The 18,860-nt window shown below is 41.0% G+C and overlaps 2 protein-coding genes across 2 annotated transcripts in view; one reads left to right on the forward strand and one right to left on the reverse strand.

The window, feature by feature from the left end:
• Nucleotides 1-1,166: 1,166 nt before the first annotated feature.
• On the forward strand, nt 1,167-5,543 carry ORAOV1 (oral cancer overexpressed 1). Its single transcript, XM_017733046.1, has 4 exons — nt 1,167-1,303; nt 2,061-2,131; nt 2,565-2,682; nt 3,042-5,543. The coding sequence occupies exons 1-4, from the start codon at nt 1,250-1,252 to the stop codon at nt 3,108-3,110; spliced, it is 312 nt and encodes a 103-aa protein (XP_017588535.1). The 5' UTR covers nt 1,167-1,249; the 3' UTR covers nt 3,111-5,543.
• A 9,899-nt stretch (nt 5,544-15,442) lies between these two features.
• CCND1 (cyclin D1) overlaps nt 15,443-18,860 on the reverse strand; it is a 13,389-nt gene continuing 9,971 nt past the window's right edge. The window contains exon 5 of the mRNA XM_008632685.2: nt 15,443-15,636. Coding sequence (XP_008630907.1) covers nt 15,481-15,636 — 156 coding nt within the window. The 3' untranslated portion in view covers nt 15,443-15,480. The remainder of the gene's footprint in view (nt 15,637-18,860) is intronic.

Here is an 18,860-nt window from a genome sequence, read left to right on the forward strand (position 1 = left end):
GGCCGCCTTGGCGCCGGGGGGCTCCCCTGGGCCTGTGCTTCCCAGTGGGAGCCGTCAAGGGAGCGTGAGGGTGGTGAGCCTGAGGAGGGCGCGGAAAATTCGCCTCTGCGCGTTCTGAGGGAGCGACCAGCGCGAAACGGGCTGAAGCTGAGTCGGGGGAGGTTTAGGTTGGATATCAGGGAAATCAGGTATCTTCATCCAGTCTGGATGTCATCCATCCTGCTGGAACAGGCTCCCAAGGGAATCGGTCTCAGCACAGAGTGGGACCGAGCCCGGCAGGCTGGATCGATGGGCCGAGACCGGCGGTGTGAGGGTCAGCAAGGCCGAGTGCCGGGTCCGGCCCTTGGGTCACCACAACTCCCTCCAGGATACAGGGAGAGTTCCTGGAAAGCATCCCAGAGGGAAAGGGCCTGGCGGTGGTGGCCAAGAGCTGCTGAACACGAGCCCAGGTGTGCCCAGGTGGCCAAGAAGGACATTGGCATCCTGGCCTGGGTCAGCAGCAGTGCGGCCAGCAGGACCAGGGCAGTGACTGTCCCCCTGTTTTGGGCATCGCTGAGGCCCCACCTCGAATCGTGGGCTCAGTTTTGGGTCCCTCACTACAAGAAAGACTTTGAGGTGCTGGAGCGTGTCCAGAGAAGGGAACTGAGCTGGGGCAGGCTCTGGAGCACAAGTCTGAGGAGAAGCGGCTGAGGGAGATGGGGGGGCTCAGCCTGGAGAGAAGGAGGCTCGGGGAGGACATTCCCTCTTTGCACAGCTCCCTGACAGGAGCCCCTGATGTGGGGGTCAGACTTTTCTCCCAGGTAACAAGGGACAGGACAAAAGGAAGTGGCCTTGAGCTGCACCAGAGGAGGTTTAAGTTGGACATAAGGATGAATTTCTCCATGGGAAAGGTTTCCAGGCCTTGGAAGGGGCTGCCCAGGGAGCTGCTGGAGTCACCATTTCTGGAGGTGTCCAAGGAACAAATTGTAGCACACAGGGCTCTGGTCTGGTTGGCAGGGTGGTGATCATTTAAAGGTTGGACTGGATGATCTCAGAGGTCTTTCCCAACCAAAATGAGCCTGTGATTCTGGAATCTAAATAAGTGTTATGTGGTATTTCTGAGCTTTGGAGGTGATGCACGTTTCTGTTCCGTGGAGGTGCTCGTGTGCGGCGTGAGCTCAGCATGAGAGTAACAGAGCTGTGATTCTGTGTTCCCAGGTTCCACGGGGAGGGCTACCAGGAGGGCTTTGCAGAGGGCAGCCACGCTGGAATGGCTGAGGGAAGGAGGTATGGAGCACTCCATGGAGCCCGGATTGGCTCAGAGGTAAATGGGGAAATGCTTCAGGGTTGGAATCTTCTTGTCATTAGAAAATGACAGGCACACAGAAACTTCCAGGCCAGGCCTGGTGCACAGGCAGGCTGAGGCCTGCTGTGTTTCACTGTGTCCAGGAGGAGCCATAAAACTGCTTTAAAGGTGCTGTTTGGATCTGGAGAATTCAGTAAATGTGCTTGTGTTTTTTGAGCTTATGTGCGGTATGAAGCTTTGGTAATTTTTTTTCCCCAAATTTACGGCTAAGGGCCCCTCCCCCACCATCTCCTGTGGCTCAGCATAGGGAAAGGCATGGAATCTGGAGACACAAAGAGGCAGTTCTGTGTGTCTCGTGCACTCTTTGTTAGTTCTAATTCTGTGAAGGTTTGTAGCACTGTTCCTCTTCAGCACACAGAGCCAGTTCTGTGTGCTGGCACACCTGGACCAATAACCATTCCTAGGAATTCAGGGGCTGGAGAGGGGTGGGGAGGCACCTCAACTTGTCCCATACGTCTGGCTCCAGTTGGTCATAGCTCCAGGATGAGAATGCCAAAAGCAGCCTCCAAAGCTGGATGCTTTTGTACAAAATGGTCCTGGGCAGACCATAGGAGAGAGGTGCTCTGATTGGAAACATGTATGTGTATCCAGAGTTTAGTGACCTGAAGAGTGAGATACAGTGTGGGGCTTCATTTTTGTGTGTCTGTCTATGCTGTGTGTTGTCTGGGGTTTCTTCTTTCCCTCATGACAGACACTCTTTTAAATTCACTTCTAGATCGGCTGCTACCTTGGCTTTGCACTGACGTGGCACTGCCTGCTCCAGAAGCACACAGATGAAAAGAACAGGTGAGGTTAAAAAGGCTAAAAGTCATTTTGCTGGGACTTTAATTCTGCATATCTTTCTTTTTCTGTCCTGTTTTGATTAATCTGTCAGAATTGCCTTTTTGGTTGCATTTCTTTATTTTCCCCCGTCATCTAATCAGTATTTTTGTTGATTCTTGAATATTTCTTAGCTTTGGGCTGGTAAGTTGGAAGGGAAACCTTAACTTAGTCAGTTATGCTTAATTCCCAATTTGGAATAATTCCTAGTTTGGATTTCTTAAATATGTGTGGAATGAGCAATGAGCTAAATGGGAGAAGTTGAATTAAAGAAGGATGGAGGGCTGGGTTTTATGCTCTGGATTATTATATATCAGTATAATTTTCATATCAGTGGATTGAAAAAACTCCTGTGTGAGGATCATTGGGTTTTGTTTTGACTTTTTTTTTTTCCCCCTAGCAAAAAGATGAGGGCTCTGGATTCATTAATAGGGATGATTCAGAAATTCCCATATGAAAACCCCACTTATGATAAGCTGCAAGAAGATCTGGAAAAAATCAGAGGAAAATTTAAACAGGTTTGTAGGATTAAGTGGCTATTTTAGCACACAAATTCATTCTTGAAGATGTTTATGTTCTAAAGCCACACCAAAACACAGTATTTGTGTGGAGCAGTTATTGTTCCCCTTCTGCAATCGTAACAAAATACTGGAAGTGAAATAAATAAACTGAAAATCCTTGATAGCTGAAAATTTCTCAACCAATAACAAACGCAAAAAAAAAAAGGGAAAAATATTATTTGAAAGGCAAATTGGAAATAATCTTTGACAATTTGAATTACAAACCAAAAGAAGAGAAATGGAGCAGTTGGGAGCTTTGTTGAACATTCTTCTTGGACAACAGAGCCTTTGAAACACTTCTGTGTATTCTTTTTCAGGTTTGTTCAATGCTAAATATTCAGTCTGATTTTAGAATTGGTACTGAGAGATCTTCACTAACATTTTGAATGCAACAGATGAAGATAAATATGGATGACCAAAGGAAAAAAGCGTTAAAAGAACAGAACTGGAAAAATGTTTATCTACTTTTGTATTAAAAAAAAAAATCAAAATAGTGAAGAGATGTTAGATGTTAAAGGGGGAAATCACTGGACTTGCAATGTAATTTACCATTTATTATCTCCAAGTTTTATTTAGGATATTACACACACTAGTGTGTAAATATGTTAAATAGAAATACTTGTTTTAATTCTTTGCTAGTCTTTTACTGATAATTCCTCAAAAGGAAAACAAGTGTTTGCACGGTTGCCTTGTTTTAAGGATGGTTGTTACTTAAAAATCTGTGTATGCAGATCATTCACTTTACACAATGTGTAGGTGCTGTAGGGGAAGGAAAATAAAATCAATTCCCTGCAGCCTTTGAAGCAGGAAACATTTTTGTGGGCAGAGGATGGAATGGCAAAGGAGGTCAGAATGCAAAGGAGAAGGATGAAGATGCCTGCTCAGAACATGGAATTTGCACCTGGATTTTCCAATAGTTTTGCAGACTGAGGAGGGGGAAGGGAGCAAACTCCACAAAAAATAACCCCCAAAAGTTACCAGTTTAAATGGTGGGTGAGATAAACATGACTGCCAGAAGAGCTGTGGTTCTCACTGACTGTATTTGTTGGTACCTCTTACCACAGACCAGCTTTTTATTTGCCAGCCTTGAAAAGTGACCTCTCCAGTCTCATTCCAGATCAATGGATGCTGCCAGCTGCATGTATTTCACTGTGTTAGTTGGAGAGAAATACCTGGAACAGGCTTAGCTTGGGCTGCTGGATGTCTCTGCATTCCAGTTCTGTAAGGAATTCCAGCAGAATTCTTTCGCCAACTGTACCCTGTGTGTGTCTGGCTCTGCCTGCGTGGCACAGTGCAGCCTCCTGAAGACAGGTTTGAGGATTTTTGTTTGTTTCATTGTCTTACACGTGAGGTTTGATGCACACAGGCAGTGTCAGAGCCATCTAGTGGATGTGTAGGACTGTAAGAGCTCACAAAGATTTGTGTGGTGAAGCTGTTAAAACAGTACAGAATGTCCACAGTCATGATAATTCTAATTATGTGGAGAACTTCTTTGACATGAAGTAACACTGAGCTAGGATTCATTTGTACTTGTTCCCTCGTTTGCAAAAATGCCTGTAAAAGCAAGGGCAGGGTTGTGAGAGCACCAGGTGGAGCATTTGTTTGATAGAAGTGTGTGATACGTGAGCGACAGTCCAAGGTGCTGCTCCAGAGATTGTGTCAAACACAGTTATTTTTGTTCAGCTCAGGAGAGGAGGGGTCTTTGGCAGTCAAGTGGTGACTGTTACTTGGAAAATTGGTTTGGTGGCTAATTTTCTTGTATTGCTTTAGTTTTATTTTTAATAAAATAATATTATAATAAGTTATTATATAAATACATGTGTGTATGTACACACTTAACCATAAGTATTGTATCAACCAGGATTTCCAGCTGGGATGTACCAAGTTTAGGATTATCTCTTAGGTCTTTAATTCAATTTCATCTGTGTTTACACACTGATGGAGTCTCTTCTTCCATGAGTCTGTATTTTTCTGAATATCTGCTGCTTCGCACTTTGTGTGGGCCTGATTTGGTTTATTAAATGAGGTACAGTTCAAAATTATTTTGGATATGCAGTTGTGTCAATTATCATTTTCTGCAGTGAGTTGTGGTGGTTTCTGTGACGTTCAGGGCTGTGGCAGTGGAACATTCCCAGCATTCTGTAGAGGTGTTTTTATGCCTGATTTACCGCTAAGGAGGTTAAAGCCCAGGTTACATCAAAAATATTCATTTGTCTTAGGCTGGGTCACAAAGATATGAAAAAATATGCAACCTTGTACATTATGATATTGGTTATTAATAAAGCAGGACATAGAGATTGTTGCTTGATGCTGATTGTCCAAGAAGTTTTAAATCTTGCAGAAGTAAGACTTAAAAATATATCTGTGTATTCATTCACCACCCCTACTTATAGCTCAGTAGTTAGGGAGGAATGTTTGAAACATTTCTCTTACCAATTTCTGACTTGCCTGGACTGTGTTCTAGCTTGTTTTGTCTCTTCATCTCTCAGCTGAGCCTGTGGAATATGGAATTTTATTAAAAGGTGGATACACAGCTCATTACTTCTAGGCTGCTAAAGTCATTGCAATCCAGAATACTTGTAATTTTCCTTTCTGCAGTGTGTTATGAGTACAAGAAACAGTGAATTTTGAGGCATCAGCAGAGAGAGGTAAACTTTGAATACCATTTGGTAAAGTTCCCAGGCACAGTTCTTGTTCTGTCTTCATTAAGCAACTTCCTTTCTATTTCCTGTCAGCTGTATCAAAGGTGATCAATTCCAGCTTTGAATTAATACCTGTAATCAACAGAAATGGGTGAAATAAATCAGAAAAAAACATAATCTGGGTGTGCAATTGTTTGCTTCAAAACCAACCCTGTAGAGGCACTCTGGCTCATTTGATTCCTGTTGTGTTTTTTCTGAAACAGGGTTGTGATAATTTACAGGTGAGATGAAACTAGCAGTTTTAATTTTCTGGTAAATCAGTTTCAAAGTTTACATAGGTTTTGGTTTTTGAAGAGATGCGAGAGAGAGTTTGAGCCTGCCCTGTATTTATGAATGCTCATTTACACTTTGGTTGGAAATACAACTTCCTGCATTGGAATAAAGGGAGACCCATCTGTCAAAAGTCTGCCTGCACCTAATACTCCACAGTGCTTTAGAGTAAGAACTTAATATTTCTGGTACTGTTATAATTCTTTCTACTCTTGGTGCTACTCAGTGTGAATGGAAGTGCCTTTTGAATAGTGCCCTTTGCAACTTCTTGCGACCGTGGCTTCTGATCTAATTGCAGCCTAAAACTTCAGCTTTCATAGTTTGGCAAGTAACCATGAAGATTCTCATTTTACAGTCTGCCAGAGTTGTTTTTTTAATGGATAAAGCTGTGACAGTACACATTCCCACAGAAGTGGATGTATCACCAGGGAAAACGGGGATTTGGGAGGTGTGAGAGGAGTTCTGCAGCAGGTTTCCAGTTGCAAGCTGTGGTGTCTGGGACTGATGTGTAAAGGCCAACTGGAGCAATGCACTTCTGAAGCACTTCAGAGTGTCCCAGGGTTTGGAATTGCAGGACCGGCCTAGCCTGGGGTGATAATAAAAATAGTAATAAAAACTCTGTGTGCTATTTTGAAAGCTTGCACAGTTCATTTGTAGCTAACCTGAGTATCTCGTTGGTATCAGACTGTGAATGCTCCTACCTTAGTCATTGGAGTGTTTATTCCCTAAGTGTAGTAATCAATTTATTTCAGCATTTTTCATCCTAGAATCCTTTAGTACTACTTACCAAATGATGCACTACTGAGTGGAAGGAGACATGGTCACTAGGCTCATATGGAACATGGGAGATTTCCTAAATCCATGGAATATATGAAAGGTGAAAAAAACCCAGGGATTATTTCACTTGATTCCAAAGCAGCTTGCTGCACAGTGCTTTAAATTATTTTATCCTATTTTATGACCATAACTAATTGAGCACTAGTACAGCATTCTGTGTATCTGGTTTTGGGAGGATTTCTGAATAGGAATAAGAAATGGCATAAACCTTTCATCATGGAAAAATCAGAAAGCTGTTAGTATAGTTGTGCAGAATTAGTTTGGGCAACATCTGAAAGAGTGGCCTCCTGTCTGAAAGATTTTAACTGATACTTGTTCTTAATAAAATCGTGGAGTTAATTTTAGCAAAATGTTTGGCAGAAAGGAGGTCGATTATTCAGTCCCTGCATCATCCTGACTGTGCATCAGACAGAATCGACATCAGCATTTGTCACTATCTTTCATTTCTGATTTTTAGCCCCCTGTTTCTCTGCTTTATCTCAACACCTTTTAACCTTCAGCATCTTCAGGATTCTGGGGAATAATCAACACTGTGTGGAATCTCGATAGTAGGAACTGTGAGTCAGCAACCCTTTAATTTTTTTAGTTGCAGCCATTGTTCCAGCAGCAAGCTTTGCTGCTATTGTCCACTGTTTGTCCAGCTCACGTTTACTGGACTGTGGGAACGGATTAGGGTTTCATGGCTTTTTTTTTCTTCTTGCATAAACTCTTGATCAAAGACATTCCTTGGATGACAAAACACTGTATACTGTGTCACACAGCCCTGACCAGACTGCACGAACAGTAGTTTAAAAACACATGCCTACATTGTTCTCTAAACTGGCTTCTTTTTTCTTATTTTTTTTTTTCAATGTATGTGCAGACACTGAATTTTTGAGACCCCGTTTACCTCCGTTAAAAACACACACACATACAGAAATTATTGTTAATAAGCACTTGACAGTTTCTGAAATATAAGTGAAAAACAAATTGCTCTGAGGCTAAGAACAGACAGAACAGAATGTCATTTCTGAGCAGAGCTAGGGGTCATGTCTGCAGTGTATTTCCTTCCTGAGGACACCTTGGTTGTGGAGCAGGTAGTCAAGTGCACTGGAAACCTAAACCCACATGAATTATGGCATCATTTGATGTGTCATAGCCAGATAGCCAGAACACTTGAGTAAGGTAGAGAATGATTGGACCACAATTTGGGAGTTCATTAACCTGCTTCACCACAGGTACGTTGTTAGAACCTGAGAGAATCTGCCTTATTATAGTTTTATGTCTTCTTTTAAGTTCTCTTATGCAATAGGAGGAGGACAAATTTCAGAAAAAAAGCCAGTAGCATCATTATTCCTCAAACCAATGAGAAAGAAACAAAATGGTGTTAGAGAAAAACACGGAGACACTTTTTCAAGGAGCCTTGCCTTGTGATTCGCATGAAATACTCTTTCAGCAGAAACATGGGAGAAAAAGATTCCTGGAGGCATGCTGAACAGTTTTAGAGAGGGATTTAAAAACATGGGAGGGCTGAATTTAGGTGGTTGGAAAGGCGTTTGGGGAGGAGGGAAACAACGTTCCACAAACGTGAGGTTTTGCGTTGTTTGACTCTGCAGCGCTGTTGAGCTCTGTCATGCAGAAGTGAAGGCAGATGAAACTTCTTTCACTGACACTGGAAAATGTTATCCATAAAGGAAGAACCTTTCTGATCCTTTGCAGTCCAAGGATCTCCATGGAAAGAGAAACCTAAAAAATATGTGGCCGACGGATATGTTGTCCAAAAGGAACAAAATGGTCAGAGTGAGTGACTGAAATGGCTACAGAAATATTGAGTCAAACCCACAAAATAAATGTATTACCCATTTAAGAAATAATGTTTACTTATGAGTAAATAATTTATGGTGTCTTCTGGAAATTTAACAGCATGCATTGGCTGAAAGTCTGCTCTTCGTATTTAAAACAGGCAAATGTAAAGAACTGTGGCCTGCGGGTGTTCAGGGAGGAAAGAAAGCCGTTCAAAAATAATACCCAGTATTTGAACAATCTGGAGTGATACAATCTAATAAAGGGGAGAAATGAAACATCAAAAAGCTCAATTGCCCGTTGCAGACGTTTGCCACCAGAGCAGTGACTCAGGACACCAGGTCACTGCCGCAGGCTGCCTCAGGGGTGTTGTCGTAATGCCCTGCTGGTGCCTTCTTGGGCCTTGGGCAAGGATGTGCCCCTCCCAGCCCAGCTCCTTGGAGGCTGCTGCTAGTGTTATAAATCACATCCCAGTCACACCAACAGCAGCGTGGTGGCTGTCACGGGAGACCAGGCATCTGTGGAATATGGCTGGTGAGGGGATTAAGCCGAGTGTCACAGGGGCTGCTGCCAGGTGGGATGGATGAAACAAAACCACTCGGTAACATAGAATCTAAAATTTATTTACTCAGCAGGGAAGGGTGAGTGGGTAGCAATTTCCATTCCATGATGCACATGCTACAAGCACAACTCAGAGCTCTAGACCTCCATTCCCCACACGGATCCAGAGGAGGATTCCTGCTCCAGGCAGTCCATGTGTCAGGTCCTAGCTTGGAGCTTGGCCCCTGCATGTCACAATTCCTCCTTTGGTTCAGCATTCCTGGTGGTGGTAGAGATCTGTACCTGGAGCTCTCTCCAGCCCCGAGGGATTGCCCTCTTAGCCAGTTCTTGTTTTGTGTGTCTGTCAGCACAGGCACTCCCAGGCCATTCTCTTTTTCCACACCTGAGGCCAGTTCCTGGTGGGGAGGAGGCTCCTCTCACCCTCTTTTCCTTCTGTAGTCGAGGTCTGGCACCAGGCAGGGCCCCCCATAGTAAAGATGCTGCCCATGTGCCATGTCCCAATTTGCCATGGACACGGGATCTTTCTGCCAGTAATTCCTTCTTCCATGTGAGAGCCCTCAGGAAAATGATGCCTGCGAATACTTGGTGAATTCCCTGAAATGTGAGACATTTTAATACCTGCTCTTCACACAGGCAGAAAGGAGGACAGGTCTAGGTAGGACTCTGCAGGTGCTATAGGATCAGCAAGGAACTGTTTCTGTTTTCACTCTTAAATGTTTATCACACTAAAGAAGGAAAAGAAGCAAAACTTTTGCCTTCTTCCTAGATTTGGTCCTGCTTGGCCATTAAAGAACAAAATCAGAAGCCTGGCAAACGTCACATTATCGGTGCAATCCCATTGACTAATTTGCAATCCCTTTCTGATCGCTTGGTTGGAATATCGTGTGGAACTCAGTCAGAAGCCACATGGGAATCTACTCTGGCCATGCCAATGCAATTGCTATGAGCAATTATATCTGTGGGATTGTAAAAATATCTTGTTTGTTGAAGAGATACATTTCTCATAAAATGATGCCGACAGGAATTCATTAAAATGCCATCATTTATAGGTTTATTGCCATTGTCCCATTGTAGAAATCTCAGAGTATGAAGCCCACATGCACGGGTCATTTCTATGGCTCTTTTAAAACCTTCCAACCTTCTCTTTCTCCTCTATCTTCTGGAGTTTTCTATCACTTGAAATTCCAGGTGTGCTTGAATCCAAGTGGATTGAGGTTTTACATTTAATAGATCTTGTTTATTCTTTAATAAAAAGCATTTGAATTTAAGTGTTCATAAAAGGTCCAAGAGTGTCAAATGGCTTGAATTCAGCAATGGAACTGGGGAGGTTTTTGGGAGGTTTCTGTTGGAGGTTTTTCTGTGTACGTTTTTGATGCAAAAAAATACAGTAGTTTTTCCTTTAATATGCTACAGCATAGCCTAGCTGAACATGAATATTTTTTTACAGCCTATAGTAAATTGTTTTTCTTGCTACATTCTTGTCTTTCTGCCCTTTGCAACGTGAGTAATACTGGCATAGTTCACCCAACATTCAAGTTTAGGAGTCTGCATTTAGAGATGATGATCAGGAGAAGGAAAATGTAAATAACAGAGCTGACTATGTGGGCTTAAACCTACTTAAGTCACAACACTTAGTCCATTTAATAGAGTTTATAAAAGAGATAGGAATGGCAAAACCTACTTAACACATTCAGCCAAACCCAGGTTTGCATCTCTCACTGAATCATTGTAATGTTTTTATCAGCACAAGATTTTTATCAGAAGTCAAGGTCCCCTAAGTGTGTCTTCACTTGATTTTCAAACGCTTCAGAGGGGTGAGCCATCAGCCATATAAAAGTAAGCTATTTGTTCTTTCTGGGGGTTTCAGGGTTTTTTTTAATATGCTGGGGAAAATGAATCATGTTTGGCCCAGACCAATTTAAGCTTTGGCTTGATGTGTTTTTGAAGTCCCTGTAAGTTTAGTTCGGGTCATCTTTCAGTGTTTTACGCCTCCCAGTGTACTTCACCCTACAGAGCAGCTGCCCATTTCAAATGGAACAAACCAGACCACAGTTGTACTGGTTTTACTTCACCCACCTGATGTAGGCTTCAAGTTTCTGGCTGAAATTACTGGGAAACCACCAAGCTCATAGCTGCTCATCTGGGATTCTTCTCATGCAGGTGGTTTCCCATCAGTGGTAACTGCCCTGAGAGAACCTTATTTTGCACTAGACAATGATTAACACGTTAGAAGTTAGCTCTGGAGTTTCATTTTTCATTTCCTGTGCTGCACTCACTGCACAGAATCAGTTGTAATGTGAAGTTGAATCAATGGGAAACTCAGGAGGCAGATACTGAATTTCTGATTTGTGACAGGGAGGACAAGCACTTGGCCTTTTACATGGATTTTTTTAAGGCAGAAATAATTCCGCAGGATAAATAAATACATAGGTTATAAGCTTGACCATCTCCACTAAAAATAAGCTGTTTCTGCTGTGTTCAGCTCTGAAAATAATAATGATTGCTAATGTGCATCCCCCATTTTCAGAGATAATTTGGAATGTGAATTGGAACACAGGTTACCGGTTTTTTTCTTGTTTTACTTTGTAACAGTATCTAATTCCTGTCCTTCTATGTCCAGTTCTTTTTTTACATACTTTTAGTAGGCTTCAATATTTTTCAGGTTTATTCCTTATTATCTCAGCTGTAAGATGCAAAAGCTGTGTCTGAGGGGAAGGCACAGAGAAGAAGGCAACTTAACCACCTGGCTTTTAAAACCAACTGTCTTCTGTAAAGCTCTTCCCTGCTGTAAAACCTTCCACTGATGAGAAAATACAAGCACACATTCTGTGCCATCCAACACCTACTTTGTTTTACCCTTCATTCACATGAACCACCAAAGGGCGTTTTACTCTAACTAACTTCTTCTGATGATAAAAAATAAAGCCTTCAGGAAGAAAAGAAATATTTTGCATCTTTAAAAAGACACTGTTGGTGTGACAGGCAGGCAGTCACCTACCCATGGCTCGAAACACCCACGGCTTCCTAAAATAACAACAGAAAAGGTCTTCAGCTTTTAAAATGTGGAGTCAAACCTAGAAAATGTCATGTGCTTTGCTCATTGCACCGGGGAGTTACGACCATTACGCATTTTCAAGGCAATTTTAAAAAAGGGAAAAAAAGGGAAATTAAAAGACTGACAACAGGCACACGTTGGGTTTTACCAATTTTATTTCTAGACTTTAGGTTTTTTTTGCTGGAAACTTGTCTGTTACAGGTCTGTTGGTGAAAATGTGCATTTCAGACCAGTGATGCCAATAAGTACAATATAAAAATGTACAAATCTGAATTGCTTTTGCTTACTACAGATTGTTATAATAATGTGACAAATAAAGCATCTCTGTTGGCACGTGAACCCACTTATCTGGATTTGGCCTTTTTCAGTACATAACAATATTTTAAAGAAACTTGCAGTACACACTGCCACTCAGTGTAACACATAATAAAACCAACAAGCACTAAACTCAATAATCATGTTTGGTTCAGAGACACAGAGATGCCACGAACAGAAGTGTTTTATGAGGTAAGCAGTAAGAAATGTTCCTGAAATTTGGACAGAATGTATCCAGTCCTCCTGGGTCCTGCGACTGCTAGTAGCATTGCAATGCTTATTTAAGCACTATGTAGGATCTTAACTGCATTTGCCTCAAAATGAGTTCTAATTCTGTTTTGGTTTAGCAGCATACAGGCAACAGCTAGATTATTCTTCAGCATACAACTCTGTTAGCTGGCTTATTTATGAGATTTACAGGCTTTTTTTTTAAATTAGCATTATGCTATAATTAAAAAAAAAACAAAACCCAAAACAAAACAAAAAAAAAAAACCAAAACCAAAACAAACAAAAAACCCTAGTATATCATAACAGATTAAACACACAAAATACTTAGAGTTCCAGAAGATAACCTATCATACCAAATGATGTGTCCCAGCTGAGGGGGAACCACACCAGGTGGCACACAAGAGTTATATTATAATGCACCTTTCATATATCAATGTGGCTAATAACACAGCTTAAAACTACTATGATAATAAACCCCAGATCAGACAAAGAATCCAGCTTTATAAAATGTGTAACGAGAAAAAAAAAACAAAACAAAAACCAAAAAAAAAAACAACCAACCCTTGACATTACTTGATCTTCTGAAATGTCTGCTGGCTTTTAAATTAATGCAGAGACCCATTCAGAGCAACGTTCGATGCATTTCCATTTGCAGTAGAACTATGAGGCACTGTAAGAACATCAAAACCTGGTCTAGACACGGGTAACTGAAGTATGAGGTATTGTGAAACAGGAACCTTTTTTGGAATAGAGCAGTAATCACATTAAGTAAAAATTGATCACATAAAAAATCTACAAAAAAAAAAGATGTCAATAATATAATTTTCTATGAGAAAATTAAAACCTATTACATGGCAGTATATGACATTGTATAACAAAAAAAAAAAAAAACTGATCCACAAAATAGCAGCAAAACACAATGACAAAGATACAGAAAAGCAATGTTAATTTTTTTTCAAACCATGCTGGGAATTTATCCATAGCAGCTCAATAAAAACGGAGCATCCACTCCTTTTTCTTTTATCTTTTTCTTTTTTTCTTTTGAATTTTTTTTCTTTTTTCCTTTTTTTGTTCTTTTTTTGTTGTTGTTGTTGTTGGTTTTTTTTTTTTTACAATCAACACCTTAGCGGCAGTTTTCTCACATACATTTCACCATCACATTCTCCTCGAGCATCAACTTCAACAGCTATGTCCACGTCCCTTCAGCTACTTTCTAAAATAATAATAAAAAGATACATAGCCAAGATGTGCAAATTTTCTATTTGTAGCTAAATAAAAAAAAACAAAAAAATGGGGCATATACTGGAATAAAAACTTCTTTCAAGTACTCCAATTTTCATATCTATTAACTATGGCGTTTTTTTCATGGTTAGACTGCTTTTGAAAATGTATAGGAAGGGGCCAAATAGACTGCTTGGTTTTGGGTTTGTTCTTTGAAGCGTGTCCTTTTTTTTGCTTTAATAAGCTGGGTTAAAACTGCAACATCAAGGGTAGAAAGATTTTCTTTTTCAAAAGGGGCGATTGCATTAATTTACAAATCATACTGGCCTTACGAACATCCTCTGCAATAAATATTCTTTTTAGCCTTAACTATAAATTATATATTTTAGTGTTTAAAAACCTTCAGTTGTAAAACATCTAGCGATAATCCTTAAAACTATGTGTCCTATATGTGAACCTTTAAGGCCCCTAATTTATAAAGATGAGTTGGCACCAAAGGATTCTAAACTTCAAACTTTTCTATAGAAAAGGAAAGGAAGATATCCTGGCAATTTGTGAATGCAATTTACTCTCACTGGAACACAACCTTCGGAAAAAAAAGAATCACCTCTCCTCTAACACCATAGTTAAATGCACTTGCTTTGCAATTCCAAGTTTGCCAACAAGCACTTTATATATTTCCAAACCATTCCATTAAAAAAACAAACAAACAAACAAACAAAAAAAAAAATTCCCACACAATAAAAGAATGTATTTCCTATATCTAATGGACTGAAAGTGCTTTGAATGGAATGGTTTTAGAATATTACAAACAAACAAAAAAGAAAAAAAAAACAAAAAACAAAACAAAAAAGACTGAACTGTGGATTGAACCTGACCATAATTAGGCTGAATATCTGTGGGGTCAGACCAGCATCTTTACACAGGTAACTACAAAAATAGGAAGATTACAAAAATATAATATATTATGTCACTATTTCGGTTTCTCTTTATAATAGGGTACTGTATGAGTAGTACATTGGCCTTTCCCAACCATGCTAAGCTGGAACCCTACAAATGCCTCAATGCACAGGCAATCCACAGGCACAAAAAAAAAAAAAGATTAACATATAATAATGCTGCATACTAACATACACTAACTTATGGGTTACGTTAACCATTTATAAGGTGAAGAGGATAAAAAAAACCTAAGGAAATAAAATAAACATTTACAGATGAATTATAAAGTGACTAAATGCATAAGCAAGCAAGATACAGAAAAGCCTAGAACTGCGTTAAAGCTATGCTTTTTAAAGGAAAAGAATATTTCATTTACTATCTAAAAAACAAAAAAAAAAAACCCTCTTCTACTTTAAAAATGGTTGGTTGGTTTGTTTTATATGTAAGAAATCAAATCTAATACCTCCCCTGGAGACATTTCGTGTGTTAATGCCTATTTTTACAACATACAGACAAGAACACTTTAATATAAAAACTAGTTGATTATTATTGTATAAAATCCTCTATTTTTGTAGCACAAACCCCTGGGGGTAATGCAAATACTATTTTTTTCTTTTTTTAAGACAGTTTTTGGGGTATTTTTTGTTTATTTGTTTGTTTGAAGTCACAGATGGAAGGGAGACAGAGCAAGAAAAAAATATAACAAGACTGGTTTTCCCTTCTGGTATAAAAATGTCCTGGAGAAAAGGGTTTCTGGGGGGGAGATCCTGACGCTGATTCCTTCTCAGATGCCCTTTCTTTGTCTGCTTTTCTTGCCAAGCAAATCCATTAAGAAGAAGTCCTCTTTAAATGTTCACGTCTCGCACATCAGTAGGCGTGCAGGAGAGGTCTGCTTCGTCCTCTACAGTCTTTGTTTCTGAAGATACGTTGTGCTGCTGTGCCTGGCGTAGACTGGACTCGAGGAGGGACTCAATCTGTTCTTGGCAGGCTCGTAAACAATCCTGCAGAAGGGTGGAATGGAAGGGGAGAGAGAGACCCAAGAGTCCTTTAGAAAGATCACAGGCTAAAATACCGTTCCTTGGCAAAGCAAGAGAAATGCTGTCGGGTTATCTGGGAGAGCAGCAGGCTGAAAAGGAGGGTGGGAAGAGCAGGAGAAGCACCCGACAGTGAAAGCATTGGATGAGCAAGCCCATTTCTTGCAGACTGCACCTTGCACTGCTGCTTCTCTGCCTGTGCTGTTTACACTTCTGTACAAGTCCATGGATGACAACTGTGATTTCTACTTTTACCCCAGGAACCCTTCAGCAGCAGAGTCTGCCAGAAGCAATGCTCACAAGCAGGGACATTTTTCCCCAGGCTAAGTTCCAATGACATTAAGTTCTTAGAAATGCCATGTATGTTTAGATGCCCATGCCCAAAGCTGCCTGCCAGCTGCTGCAATGTCCAGCTGTGGGCAGCTCAAGGCAGCTGATAAATTCCTAACTCTGAAAGCACCTCCAGAGATGGACTGGACTGGACTGGACAACCCCAAAATGGAGAGGCCTCTCAGAAGCACCACGAAGCACCTCCCTACCCCCGCACTACCAAGTTCATCCAAGCTTTCTGTGTGCTACCACATCCACCTGGAAATCTCAGGCAGGGGGAGACCTTTTCCTCTCACTTCCAGAGTGTTTTCTCCGAGCTGGATGTGCACACAATCCTCCTGAGGGTTCAGGAGGATGCACAGGCCTCGCTGGGAATCAAAAAACCGTAAAGCACCAAGGAGGATCCTGTCTAGGGTGGGGAAAGGTGACTTCCCCCAGGCATTAAAAGCCATACCATGAGGAGATGTATCAGATTCCCAGCAACCAGAAATGGGAGAAAGCCTTTTAGCTCAACCTGCCCAACCTCCTGCAGGTTAGGGAGGCCTGTACACCCACGGCAGTGACACAAAAATGGTGCCCTGAACAGGCCAAACAATCCCACAGCATTTTGCCAAAACTCATCCAGCATGCTGTTTACCCTCATCTTTATAACAAACATCGTAAGCTTTTTCCCCCAACATCTTTAACTCTGTGTATTAAGGACTTTGAAGTTTCCTTTCAGCATTGCCTTTTCTGATTTAACCTATGACATGTGTTAGCCCTTGCGGTGAACCCAGTCTTCCATGATAAATTGCCGTCAAAAGTGTTAGGATGTGCATGACTGAGAATGAATGTTGTTTTCCTGAGAGGGTGACCTGCCTGCTGTTTTCTTTATTTCCCAGTTTCAATTCTGCCTTCATTCAGAGGCTTCTTGTGTGATCTACCAGCTTTTCACTGATTCCACTACCACAAGAATCTCCTCTGCCACCAATAAGGGCACATGGCATTTGGGGTAAAATAAGATTAGAAACCCAAGCAAACAATTCTCTGCAAGTCCTTTCTGAGAGAGAGGGAGGTTAATCCTACCTCTAAGCAGATCAGACCATCAGTTACAGCTCACTGAAAACACATAACCTATGACCTTTCCTGGTTTAAACCCTAGTGTAATATTTCCTCTTGACAGAGACACACAGTGTTTTAAATGACAAAAAGAAACGCCTCATATCCTAAAGTCATCATGCCTTTGGCTCCTGCATACCTCTGGCCTCCACAATAAGGTCTCTATGAAGTCCTTGCACCCAGCCCTCCTCCAGATATGACGGATCAATCCTGACTGTAAGGCTCCCCCTTGCACCACAAAGCTCCCTCGCCCTTGGAATCACACGTGTTAAAGAGGAGAGCACCAGCACAGCTTTAGGTGCTCCTGGCTTTACAAAGCCACTCTTGAGGATAATTCTCTTTTAGCACGTTCAGTGTTCCAAACTGAAAGCACATTTATTTTTCAGAGCAAAATGAACCCTCTTGGGGTTTTGTTTTGGGGGTTTTTCTTCAGGTGGGAGTGAAACTCATTTTCTGGTGAGTTTTGATGGGAACTTCGTGGGGGTTTTTTTTTAATCCTGACCATTTGCATATAGCGTGTTTGAGCTCTGAAAACAAAAACCATTCAAAAGAATTTCTATAAATACCTATTCTTCTCCCTCTGGAGTCCAGTTATGAATAATTACGTAGGACTTTGTAATTTAAAGGTACTTTTTGCCCACAGAATTTTTTTTTCATTTAAAATTCTCAGAGTGCAACATGCTGTAACTGTATTTTTTAAAAACAATCTTTGCAATTTATTATGAACAGACTGTCTTAAGCTACAGTTGAATTAAAAATATTTTTTTTACTGTTTAAGGAATTTTGTCCATGTCTTATTCACATGACTATTAGATAAATAGCTGGCCTGTAGGAATGCACTAGAGCTAGCAAAAAATAACTGCAAAACATAAAATTCACTGTGAACAACCTCACCAAAGCTGTTTTCATTCTCAGTACTTCCCAACACTGAAAAGCAAATACAAAACTTGTGCATTACTCTGATAACTTCTCCCAACAACTTTTCTGCTTCACTACCCAAATTTTCAATGCCCACAGTTTGTTCAAGGTCATAAACCCTTCCTGGATTAATTAAGCTCCTCAGTGGAAAAAAAACAACCCAAACTTGCTAGCTTAACTGATGTGGTCAAACACCTTTAAGACACAGTGGACATGATCAGACTCCAGGGTCAGATAGGAAAGGAAACAAACAACAACAAAAAAGGAACTGCTTGGAAATCCTTTGTTCCTGCCTGACCCGTTCTGGATAACAAGCACATGTTTGAAGGTGCCTCTGAGAAGGGGCAGGCAGGAGACGGATTCCAGTGCACTAACAGACAGCATGGAGACCCAATGCTAATCTAGTTTAGCAAATTTCTGGCCTGGAAATGAATGTCAGGTAAAATTCCATCTGTTTGGATGATGGGGTCAGGAATAGAATGATGGAAGACAGCCCAAGACTTCTAATTGTGATTATCTGACTTCTAATTACCCCTGATCAAAGGCAAAATGGGAAATTGGACTCCTACCAACGTATAAACATGAACCATAAAGGAATTCCAATCAGGTGAATTCATTTTACTTTAGATTCAGCCTTCTTTGAGAATAAAGGTAAAAAAGTGTAATTATGTAACCTGAAATCCCACAGACCTGCTGCTCCAGCTAACAGATCATCAGGGAGAATACCAGCCCTGCTCTTAACATTCCAAGACTATCCAGTGTAAAACATGTTCCCTGACAAGGGGAACCATCACTGGGGCATAACACACTTCATACAAATCCTAGTGGAGTGGGATAGCAGGAAT

Source organism: Corvus brachyrhynchos, unplaced genomic scaffold (assembly GCF_000691975.1).
Source record: "Corvus brachyrhynchos isolate BGI_N302 unplaced genomic scaffold, ASM69197v1 scaffold315, whole genome shotgun sequence".
Classification (NCBI taxonomy): domain Eukaryota; kingdom Metazoa; phylum Chordata; class Aves; order Passeriformes; family Corvidae; genus Corvus; species Corvus brachyrhynchos.

Coding starts and splice junctions, on each gene's coding strand:
- ORAOV1 (XM_017733046.1), top strand. CDS start 1,250: ATGGCTGAGGGAAGGAGGTATGGAGCACTCCATGGAGCCCGGATTGGC. Junction 2,132..2,564: donor CACACAGATGAAAAGAACAG/GTGAGGTTAAAA, acceptor TTTTCCCCCTAG/CAAAAAGATGAGGGCTCTGG. Junction 2,683..3,041: donor TCAGAGGAAAATTTAAACAG/GTTTGTAGGATT, acceptor ATTCTTTTTCAG/GTTTGTTCAATGCTAAATAT.